Source organism: Maniola hyperantus, chromosome 9, assembly GCF_902806685.2.
Source record: "Maniola hyperantus chromosome 9, iAphHyp1.2, whole genome shotgun sequence".
Lineage (NCBI taxonomy): Eukaryota > Metazoa > Arthropoda > Insecta > Lepidoptera > Nymphalidae > Maniola > Maniola hyperantus.
Genome location: NC_048544.1, coordinates 9,222,783 through 9,235,463, shown reverse-complemented (window position 1 = coordinate 9,235,463; position 12,681 = coordinate 9,222,783). Strand labels below are relative to the sequence as shown.

At 39.1% G+C, this 12,681-nt stretch overlaps 1 protein-coding gene across 1 annotated transcript; it reads left to right on the top strand.

The window, feature by feature from the left end:
• The first annotated feature begins 1,838 nt into the window (after positions 1-1,838).
• LOC117984951 (trichoplein keratin filament-binding protein-like) lies at positions 1,839-11,874 on the top strand. Its single transcript, XM_034971629.2, has 9 exons — positions 1,839-2,139; positions 2,582-2,799; positions 5,037-5,147; positions 6,800-6,982; positions 7,258-7,402; positions 8,167-8,454; positions 8,671-8,832; positions 9,267-9,458; positions 9,973-11,874. The coding sequence occupies exons 2-9, from the start codon at positions 2,585-2,587 to the stop codon at positions 10,162-10,164; spliced, it is 1,488 nt and encodes a 495-aa protein (XP_034827520.1). The 5' UTR covers positions 1,839-2,139; positions 2,582-2,584; the 3' UTR covers positions 10,165-11,874.
• Positions 11,875-12,681: the final 807 nt, after the last annotated feature.

Genomic DNA, 12,681 nt, shown 5'->3' with positions numbered 1-12,681 from the left:
CCACCAGCACCGTTAACAGTGCGCAGTGAGGTGAGCGGTTGGTTACCCAATTGGGTTGATATTTTGGTCTGGAGGTTTGTATAGAACTAAAACTGGCTTATATCTCTGAAAATCAAGATCATGATATTTGAGATTTTAAGATTAATATGCCTTGTCTTTACTCTCAAAACCTATACTAGATACTAGAATCTATGACTAGGAACTATCATTTACTATACATATAGACAGTCTTTATGTAAGTGATTTACAATGTTATGGCACAGAAGATCATAATATTATAATAGAACTGTTATGGCGTCTGCAATATAAAAATAGCAATATTGACTTTCTGATTTAATATTATGTTTTTGTCAGGCATTACGTTATTTCTTTCAACTTTCAAGTTTCAACTATATAATATTATATGTAGTTTCATTTCATTATTGTCAAATCGCAAAAATGTTTTAAATTTTACAAATTTAAATTTTTTTAGGGTTCCGTACCTCAAAAGAAAAAACGAAACCCTTATAGGATAACTTTGTTGTCCGTCTGTCTGACTGTCTGTCTGTCAAGAAACCTATAGGGTACTTCCCGTTGACCTAGAATCATGAAATTTGGCAGGTAGGTGGGTCTTATAGCTGACATTAGGGGAAAATTCTGAAAATCGTGAATTTGTGGTTAAATACCACAAAAAAAATTAAATTGTGGTCATGAATTAATAATTAGTATTTTCAACTTTCGAAGTAAGATAACTATATCAAGTGGGGTATCATATGAAAGATCTTCACCTGTGAATTCTAAAACAGATTTTGTATTTATTTTTATGCATCATAGTTTTGAATTATCGTGCAAAATGTCGAAAAAATATGACTTTACTACGGAACCCTCGTTGAGTGAGCCTGACGCGCACTTGGCCGGGTTTTTTACACGTGATGTACACCGATCGTAGATAGAGTAATAAAGGTAGATACAGGAACGTTTGCTTTCTCATTCACACTAAAAAGAGAGCACAGATAAAGTTACTAATGTGATAAACAGAGACGCAGCTAACCTATTTTTTGTCCTTGATCGTGTAAATGGTTTAAAATAAAAAAATAAAAAGCCGGCCAAGTGCGCGTCAGGCTCACTCAACGAGGGTTCCGTATTAAAAAGTCATATTTTTTCGACATTTTGCACGATAATTCAAAACTATGATGCATAAAAATAAATACAAAATCTGTTTTAGAATGCACCACAAATTCACGTTTTTCAGATTTTTTACACGAATGTCTGCTATAAGAATCCATCTACCGAATTTCATGATTCTTGGTCAACGGGAAGTACCCTGTAGGTTTCTTGACAGACAGACAGACGGACAGACAGACAGACAGACAGACAGACAGACAGACAGACAGACAACGAGGTGATCCTATAAGGGTTCCGTTTTTCCTTTTGAGGTACGGAACCCTAAAAACAGGCCACCTCCTTTTTGGAAGTCGGTTAAAAATGATGCGGTTGCTAGGCAACTGTCAGTTTTGAAGTTCACGTTTGGTGATGTGACCACGAAAGAGTACATACAGTGCAGTGAAGGGAGAGTGAAGGTGCAGTGCGACAAGGGTCTCTTGTCTTGGCACGTGAATGACATTGACAGGGGAGCGCTGTTGGAGAAAAAAGGCATGACAAAGGCTGAATCATAGAGAGAATATCATTAAATACAAGAACAAAGGGGGCACTTGACGGCAATGTTAGTTCAGATTTTTGCCACGCGCCAAGATAGCCTTGTCGCACTGAAATTCACAGACTAATCCGGAGACTGACTGTAATTTATTACCTATGCCTATTTAGTTGTGACAGCTGACAGCCACTTGCACTAGCCAGTGACAGCCACTTTTGAAAATATTTTGCAACGCCTAATTTTTATGTGATTTTTATCTATATTCAATGTACTCTGTGATTTTTATCAACAAATGTTTCTGCAAAGTGCAAGTGCTCAAATTTGTTCAACTGCGTGTCTGAGAGCAATAACTGATGTAAGGAAATGCTCTAAATGTAATATAGGTAATTACTTGTCTGACCTCATGCCGACCAATTCAGCATCGTTGTTATGAGCAATCATGTAATGCGCGGAAGTAAATGTGGCTCCAGAATTGGTAAAGACCTTACTGTGTGCAGTCAACCGAGGTTAGTGATCGATTTTACAAATATTACTCATTTTTAAATTAAGGTGTTCGTGAGTCACATCGTGATCGCATTCTCTATAAATTCAGATAACAGACTGAGCTTTTAAAACTTACATAAAAGATATGTGTTCATTGTTATTATTATTATAATTATTTAATAATAATATTGTTATTATTGTTATAATTATTTATTTCTAACCGACAATTTTGAATGCAAACAAGAGAATTTTACCAAAAAAAATGACCGAGTTTCTACTTTAACAATGAATGTTTTAAAGTATTTATTAAAATATAATAAAGTCTAAAATATCTGAACTCGCTGACCTGACTCATCAACTCTTAGCCCAGACTCTTTATGTTGTAGATAAGGAGTATAGCCAGATTTTTCGAAATTCCCACAAAAGCCAAGCCAATAGAAATAAAAATATTAAACTTAATTTCAGAACATGTCGCACATCAGACCCCAATGGCAACTCCAAGCTATAGCTGCTCAAAAGCGCGACAACGAGCTCCGTCGTGCAGAAGAGCTTAAGAAAGTGGCTAGCTACTTTGAGCTTAACACCAACAAGTCAAGGCATCATGAGCAGTGGACCACAGAGGGTTACTACGAAAGGGCTAACAAAGAAGCAGAGTTATTGAGTGAAAAGAAGATAAGGGCTGCGTAAGTGTGTTTAGCATTTAATAACATAATCAAAGGTATGTCGGAGAACAAGGGGGATGGCCGACATCAGAAGGTAGTAATTTCAATTACAATCATTTTAATACTCACTTATCACACGTGAAAACCACTAGCGTAACGTAACGTAGCTAAACCTAACCCTACCTAGCGACCGGCTCCACCATGTCCCCATACCGGTCCCAGACCAACCAGCTAACCTAGCACACCACAATTAGTTCAATTAACATCAACTACAACGATCACGTTTGTCTAATACAAATTGGAACGATACAAAAGGACTCACCCGATAAACAACCTGTCTAGATCGCCAAAACACACTCACAGCAACCTTTCACAACCTAGTAGTATAACCTCAATCAACTGAAACCACATTAGGTCACAACGACAATGATAATAATAAAACCTACAGTACGACACACATAGTATTCACTGAGAAGCGACTCTGGCCAAAGCCAAACGAATAATGTCTCGTGACACACTGCGCATCTCATTTTATAATCTCACAATGACGGTGGGGACGATGACGCGATGTTCAATGAGCAAAGTCTTTACAATTAAATGGCGGCGAGCCTACACGGCCATTCTGACATGCGTACGTCCTCGTACGCCAAGTATTACAAAGTATGTGAGGACAAAACCATAACCACAAAATCATTTTACCGCTCGCCCATCCTGACTAACTACTAATAGTCATTGAACACTTTTCGCATAACTTTTTCTCATCAAAACAGCCACCTCGCCGTTTATCATCTAAATGGCCACCTCGCCTTTTATCATCTAAATGGCCACCTCGCCTTTTATCATCTAAAATGGCCACCTCGCCTTTTATCATCTAAATGGCCACCTCGCCTTTTAGACAACCCCTTTTTTTTTTTTAAATCGAAGCTAGTGTGTGAATAATTTTCAAAAATGTGGGCATAGATCGTGTATCCCACTTCTGATGTCGGAGAACAAGGGGGATGGCCGACATCAGAAGGTAGTAATTTCAATTACAATGATTTTAATACTCACTTATCACACGTGAAAACCACTAGCGTAACGTAACGTAGCTAAACCTAACCCTACCTAGCGACCGGCTCCACCATGTCCCCATACCGGTCCCAGACCAACCAGCTAACCTAGCACACCACAATTAGTTCAATTAACATCAACTACAACGATCACGTTTGTCTAATACAAATTGGAACGATACAAAAGGACTCACCCGATAAACAACCTGTCTAGATCGCCAAAACACACTCACAGCAACCTTTCACAACCTAGTAGTATAACCTCAATCAACTGAAACCACATTAGGTCACAACGACAATGATAATAATAAAACCTACAGTACGACACACATAGTATTCACTGAGAAGCGACTCTGGCCAAAGCCAAACGAATAATGTCTCGTGACACACTGCGCATCTCATTTTATAATCTCACAATGACGGTGGGGACGATGACGCGATGTTCAATGAGCAAAGTCTTTACAATTAAATGGCGGCGAGCCTACAGGTATAATTATTTTATTCAAATGTCCCTGTATGTTTGTGTCTAAGTGTGTCTGTCTGTCTCGAAGATGGACATAGGCTACTTTTGTGCTGTAAAATCAAAGAGTTCTCACAAGATTTTAAAAACCTGAATCCAAGCAGACAATGTTGCAAGCATCATCTAGTTTCAATCTATGAGTTTACTTGCGTAATTAGCTGTGTTCAGTGTATTACAAAAAGTAAACTTAGTTTGAATTAGGTTATTAATTTATTATACTACCAGCAGACAGACAAACAGACACTTTTGCATCACTACCCATATTATAAATGCGAAAGTGTGTTTGTTTGTTGGTTTATTGGTTTGTCCTTCAATCACGTTGCAACAGAGCAACGGATCGACGTGATATTTTGCATGGGTATAGTTTATGACCTGGACCTGGCTACTTTTTATACTGGAAAATCAAAGAGTTTCTACGGGAGTCCATGTCTACAAAGTCGCGGGCATCAGCTAGTATATAAGATTAAAATGGATAGCTTTAGTTCGTAGCTTTAGTTTTAAGTACATATTAATTATCACCACTATATCATATCATCTTACAAATGACAATCAGGAAGCGTAAAATTTTACCAATTCTGAATAAATAATTTGAGTTTGAGTTTGAGTTTGATAGATAAATTAACTTACTAAAAGAGTTCATGAAATCATCAAATTGAGAAAGTATATGTAACTTTCATACTCCTTTTCAGACAACTGGAAGAGAGGCGCAAGAAACTGGAACTGATGCTGTTCCAAGAGAACATGCAGTACCAACAGGAGCTTAAAGCTTTGGCCGCGCAACCAAAGTTCTACAGAAATGGGTATAACACACCTTTGTTATGTAGAACAAATAAAAGTTATCCTATTTTATAGTACATTCTTTTCATTACTCCTTGGTGTATGTTGTAGTCTATCGAAGCTTCTCTACATGATCATATCAGAAATGAGAAGATCTGCAGGAGAACTAGAGTAACCAACATAGCTCAACGGGTAGCGAAGCTGAAGTGGCAATGGGCAGGGCACATAGTTCGGAAAACCGATAGACGTTGGGGTCTCAAGGTTCTGAAATGGCGACTTCGCCCCGGAAGGCGCAGCGTTGGAAGACCCCCACTAAGTGGATGGACGACTTCAGAATAATCACAGGGAGCCTATGTGGAAGAGACCTATGACCAGCAGTGGACCTCTATCGGTTGATTATGATAATGATGTATGTTGTAGATACTCTATCTGAATAGGTACATATTATTCGCGATGGTGGAAACTGAACGAAAGAAGGAGTAACCCAATAGCTCTTTGTTTGTGTGTGTCAATTTGAATAAACTTCTAAAATTATGTGATTTGATAATTATTTAGTTTCTAACAAGCTTAATCCCGCGACTTCGTCCGCGTAGACCACACAAATTTCAAAACCCTGTTTTACCCCTTTAGGGATTTAATTTTCAAAAATCCTTTCTTAGCGGATGACTACGTCATAATAGCTATCTGCATGCCAAATTTCAGCCCGATCCGTCCAGTAGTTTGAGCTGTGCGTTGATAGATCAGTCAGTCAGTCAGTCAGTCACCTTTTTCTTTTATATATTTAGATTAAGGCCTATTTTGAAACTTGAAATGTACTAGCCTTGTTGCTTTTTCTGGAACTTTTTCAAATAAATATAATCTTATCTACCTACTTAATTGAAACCCCTGAAACTCTTATCTGGTTAGAAATTGCTATTATCAATGTGTATAGTGTGAGATATCAGAGATATTCCAAAAAAGACCTTCACTGGATGATACTTTTAATTATCTTTGTGAATAAGAATTTAAAAAAATTACAAATTAAAAACTCAGTCAATATGAAACACACAGGCAACGCTCACAGATGAAGTGGGTTGGCGGGCGTCGAGCACAGGTTCTTTTTTTTAGCTACTTAAAGCTTTTTTGTTTAACAGATTATGGTTCAATTTGTTATGATTAAAACACGCGGTTTCTCGCGCTGCTCACGCTCGACAAGCCAGCCGTTTCTCGCAAATAATTTGGTTACCCTATAGCCGCGCACTCGCCAACACTCGGCACGCTGCGCTTGGACTGGCCGCGCTGCTACTCTACGCCTGCTGCACTCGGTCTGCGTTGGCTCTAAGGCTTAGTGCGTGTTCTCACTTCATCAATTTTCTGTTATCACGGTCAACCCATCGCCTGTACAGAAAGAACGTCAGCCTCGAGAGGTTGGGGGTTTATGATAGGTCCCAGGCATGCACCTCTTACTTTTCGGAGTTATGTGCGTTTTAAGCGAACCTGCATGAGAATTCGCCATATTGCTCTCAAAGGTTGTGTGAAGCCTGCCAATCTATGCCAGCATGGCAAACTATGGCCTAAACTCTTCTAATTCAATTTTTCCTAGTTCTAAGATTTCTTTGTGAACATTCAATCACAGCAATGTGTGTTAATTGTCGAACGCGAAAAGCACTAAGAATCAAAAAAATCTTTTTGACAGATCGTATCTCAACAAAGTCCCAACATCGACCCTGCAAGCGATCAACCAAGGCATTGTGGAGAAAGAGGAGCAGATGCGGAAACAAGAGGCGGAATTGAAGCTGTACCATGCATGGAGACTGCGACAGCCGGAGCTAAGGGCTGCTAGCTCGTATATAGCGAATGGAAGGCTGAAATCAGCTTGGTAAGGATGAAGCTATACGATGCGTTACGATGGCGGTGCTGCGCTTGGGCGGTGCCGCTGCGTCATCTTTCATATAAATCATTGTACCATGCGGCATGCCACACAATGCGTTGAGACAAGGCGGGAAAGGCGACAACGTGTGTGGCACTCAATACTCAAATCCACAGCAACGGCGGTGTTCACGGCGCTGCAACCCAAAACGCATCGCTGTGGCCTCAGTTTTATGTAACAGATTAGACACTTTTTGATAATTTTCATTTTTTGCGTATGTATAGGATGGAACAAATAGTTGAAAAAGAGATGCAAAAGAAGAAAGAAGAAGAACATACGCGAAAAGTCCTGCAAGAGAGAGACGAGGCGTTGCGACAACAGATACTAATTGAAGAAGAAAGACTGAGGGAAAAGGAACTTCAAATGAAGGTATCCAACTTCTATTCTCTCTAGCATGTTTTCGATATTTTACCTCAGCGTAGAGAATAATTCTAGGGGTCCATTTTTTAATCATCTAATCTGAATGACTGCTAAGAGTTAGCGCGCATACTACGGTGCGGTGAGTTGCGGTGCGTTGTAAAATCCGTAAATTTGAATTTAAATGTATCAAATTCCGGTGCGTAATTAATTCCGCAGTGCGAGCGCTTCCATATTGTTCTATAGTTCACACATTTTGCGGGGAAAAAAACTAGTGCGCGCTAGCTTTGAGTGCTAACCGACTACGAAGTGCGATTACAGAATGTATTTACCACAGTGTAAATACATTAAGTGAGACAACGCCTTTGATATTTGTGGACGAGCTGGTTTGGTTGGCGTGGCCTTGACCAAACAACGGATTCATTGAAAAATAATTAAAACTTTAAATTCTTACTAATTCTACCGCTTTCTGTCACCTCGTAGACATCCGTACCCCGTAGACCTGTAGATTGTTTTATCTAGACGTCTCCGTCGATTGAGTACGAAGTTCCATTACTGTGTTATGAATTATGATATGTCGCAATGAAATTACGTAGGAACTATTTTTCGGTATAAAAACTGTCCTGTATTCGTCTTCGGTGCCAAAAGTTAGTCAAAATCGGTTTAGCAGTTAAGCCGTGAAAAGGTAACAGACAGGCTAAGCCGTGAAAAGGTAATTCATGACTTTCGTAGTTATAATATTAGTATGGATAAGTACGGATTTTAATATCTTACAGGAACTTCGAAGCAGCTTAGAAGGTCAAATAGCAGAATTAAGCGAAAAGGAAACAATAGTCAAAAAACTTCGAAAGCAAGAAGAGAAAGAAAGACTGATCTTGCAAGAGCTACAACTTCTATCAAGTGAAAGGGAGAGGGAACATCTGAAGCTTGTGGCAGAAAGAGACGCACATATAGTCAACATGGGCCTGCATAAGTACAAACTGAAAAGAAAAGTTATATCGGTCTTAAATGAGATTGAATTGGAACTTAAAATGCTAGATAGGATTTGGAAGAGTGTGTTAAAGGTAATGTTTTTTATTCAATAAAATTTAAGCAAAGAAACCACTAAAAAATCATTTATCCAGAACAATGGTTCAGAAAACCTAACTGATTTTAAAAGACGTATTCAATGATAACCCATTTGCCATCCTCCTTTGACTTTAATTTTTTTATTTGAAATTCTTTTAGTTTAAAAACCAACAAACAAACACTGTCGCATAAAATTTGTGATACATTTTCAGGAATACGAATTCGATCGCGAGAAATGCGCCAATCACAAGCGAGTATTGGACGAGGCGTTACGTGCACTCGAAGAGCACAGAGAAAGGGAGCGACAGAGACAAAAGAACATCGAAACGATGTATGACGGCGAAGCGAGACAGATAAACGAGAAACAAGACAAGGTGAGATCTTATAATGAATCCATTGACTTGCTGCACCAGCAAGACCCAAAATTACTCTTCAAGTGTCCTAGACAAACAGGTGCTCACTCGACTATACAATACCAAAAAACCGGCCACGTGCGAGTCAGACTCGCGCACCGAGGGATCCGTACTACAGTTGTATTTTTGCGACATTTTGCACGATAAATCAAAAAACTATTATGCATAAAAATAAATGAGAATCTACAGATAAAGTCCCTTCTAATGATACCTTATTCTTATCCTATCTTACTTTGAAAGTTGAAAATACTAATTGTTTGTTCATAACCACAAATTCACATTTTTCGGATTTTTTCCTTTACTTATGCTATAAGACTTACCGACCTGCCAAATTTCATGATTGTAGGTCAACGGGAAGTACCCTGTTATGTTATAAATCTTGTTCAATATTTCAGTTGTGGGCAAAGGAACGCGAAGCTCGTGGCATCCTTATGAAAGAAGTTATAGACACCCTCAAGAGACAAGTAGAAGATAAACTAGAAGCCAACATTCAACTGCAGAAGGCGAACGTTCTGGAACGAGAGGAAATCCTCCAACAAATGGACAGCTTCCATCAGGAAGTGCGCGCTAGGGAGAGAGAGACACAGGTTGGTTTTTTTAAATTTATAGCTTGCAGCAGGGCTTGGCTGCAATCAGACTTGCTGGCAAGTGATGATGCAGCCTAAAATGGAGCGCGCTTGCCTATACTCTGTCCGCGGAAAGTAGTTTGTAAAGCGCTCGCTCCCTGTTACGTAATCCCGTACAAATGATAGAGACAAAAATCTCAGGAGGCGCTAGCCATTTTGAGACACCAACCAATTCGGTGACTCAAGATGGTTAACGCCCACTGAGATTTTTGTCTCTATCATTTGTATGGGATTACGTAACAGAGAGAGTGCTTTACTAACTAATACAGTCTGCATATTTTGCATAATATGGAACTCAACTGGGAGTTCGGTCTATGATTAAACCAATATTATCGAATTTATGATTGAGACTCTTTTAGAAATAATTCACATACTTTGTGTTCGTAGCTCAAGCTACTATCTATCTTAACCTATGTCTTAACCTTACGGCGTCAAAACCGTAAGAAAATATTAATTATTTTTTTCTTGATTCTAGTTGAAAAACACGCAATACTCGACGATAACTGCGCTGCAATCGCAACTCAACGGTCTGCGCGTACAGAAGGAGCAAATGGAGGAGTACGCGAGCCGTGAGGCGGAGTTGCGCGCCGCGGCTACTCACGAGCGACTCCTGCGCGGGGAAATCGCTCGCGCGCAGAGGGAAGGCAACACTCAAGCTTGGGCTTAGACTTTACTCACATAAGGCTAGTCATTTATTGTACACGGCGTTCTAGGTCAGCAGATCTTTATTCATTCTATTCAATGTGTCCAACAAATCGCATAACTCACACGCAATACTCGACGTAACTGCACTTCAGTCGCAACTCAACGGCTTGTGCGTAAAGAAAGAACACATGGAAGAGCTTGCGAGCCATGAGCCCGAGTTGCACTTCGTAGCGGTACTCGAGTGATTTTTGCACGGGGAAATCGCTTGCGCTCAGAGGGAAGGCAACAAGCTGGAACTTCTACTTAAGGCTACACTTCTTGCTGAACAATCTATTTCTTACTGACCCAGATCTAAAACAAGGCTCCTCTTTACATAATTTATCCCCGAAAAGCAAAAAATATAATATTTATTTTGAAAGTTATGAGTTTAGATCCTTGGAACATCTGCTGTTTTAAGAAAATGTTGATTTTCATCTTCGTGCAATTTCATGCGTAAATAAAATATATAAGAAACTAAAAATGAACTATACTAATAAATTTCAAAAAGTTCAATTTTATTTATTAATATAATAATATTTAAATGACGGCCTACGTTAGTAGGCATGACTATATACATTAAAAAATAAAAACACGATGTATAAAATAATGTGATAAACAAAAGATATTAATAACTTTTCTTAGGTTAAGTTGTGGTTCTTGTGTGTGTTGAAAATAGTAAAAACTTGCTTATTCCGTGATATTTAATTGTCCTAAATAAATAATATTTTTAAGGACTTCATGTAAGACTGAAAACTACTGTAAAGTACGCGGCAGAAAGTAATGTACATAGGCCATCAGAATGACATTTCGGCTTTTTTAGAGTCGAGCGTTGTCTCTGTCAGTCATACCTATATAACGTTTTGTCGGTCTCAACGACAGAGACAATGCTCTACAAATCCGCTATCTCCTTCTAAAGGTCGATGTACATTATTTTCTGCCGCGTACTGTAGTCCTTTTTGTGTATTTTTAAAGTCAGTATGGCGAGCTAATGAAAACTTGTTAGTATACAATGCGGACTCTGAAATTGGTAGCAGTTTTTATCAAGGCATATTGGCGCTGTGTGTCAAACCAATGTTTACTTTACGCGGCGGAGTTAAAGTTTAGTTTACTTTGAAACTTTTTAAAAAGTATGCGTCGCTGCGCCTCGACTCTGCGCCAATATGTATGAGATGCCTGTGTTATGTATAGTACGCGACAGGTCGAGATGGCAATCGGGGAGGGAACGTCTCGCACACCCGCACAACCCCCGCGCTAACCCGGTGCGGGCGAGCGCGGGTGACGTGCGAGGCGTCCCCCCACTTTATACCCCGATTGCCATTTCAACCTGTTGCAGACTATACGTACTATGATACTTATGGTATTATGCACTACATATCATATCAGCCGCTCGATTGCGGTAGAATGACAGCTACAATGTCACGATCGCAATCACCTCTGATTGGTTTACGCTTGCTCACTATTGGCTACAATGCATTGTTGAAACAACAATAGCACAAATTCAGCCAATTACAACGATTGAGACTGATAATAATGATTGATGCAGGTTTTACGCAATCAAGCAGCTGATTCAAATGAAATATTTACAATATTAGAGTGATTTTAATAAAATATATTGAAGGCATTTAGAATATAAGCGAATAAGTATATGAATTTTGTGTGTTACTGTTTTGATACAACAAAATAAAAGTTTATTTTGGGAAGTTCAATTGTTTTATTATCTTTTCTACCCCTCCCCGTCAGTACAATCGGAAAAAGTCTGTAAATGTGATACCATCTTCCTCAGAGTTTAAAAAGTCCTCGATATTATTCAGAGAAAAGTGTAAAGCAAGGGCCAGCGTAAGAGCGTTGTCTCTGTCACTCATACCTTGTGACGTATTATCAGTCTCAGCGACAGACGACCCTCTACAAAACCGCCACCTCTTTCTAAATTTCGAAGTATTTTCTCTGCAGACTTCCAAATAAGGAGACGTGGTTCTCAATTTGGCCCGTTTTTTATGTATGTGCACCGATTTTTGTCGAGGTTTCTGGACCGTTTTGCAATTTTTTTAATCAAGAGATTCTGGATCCAACTCCACAATTCTGATGCTGCACGGTTACTGCCCGCCTAAGTTATCAAGATTCAGGAAATGTTCTCAGTGAATTAATAGTGTGGGTACCAAGCAACGACTTCATGCTTGGACTCCAAGTCCCATCTCCTCAACCCTGATGAGGTAGGGTATAGCAATCCTAAACTATAATGATTCATGAACTGCGGATGATGCAATATTATTTGAGGTAAGCAAGCATATACTACATCATTGAACTTTGGATCCCAACTCCTCAATCCTGATGTCGACCTATAATCGAATAAAAATTATTAGGTATAGCGGGCCTTCTTTTATTTCTAGGATTTGAAACACGGATCTCTTCATTTCCCTGCGACATTGAATTTTTGATTCATCCAGTATAAAGCTCCATCTAGTATAAAACTCAAGAATCACTTTCTAAATCAAAAATATAT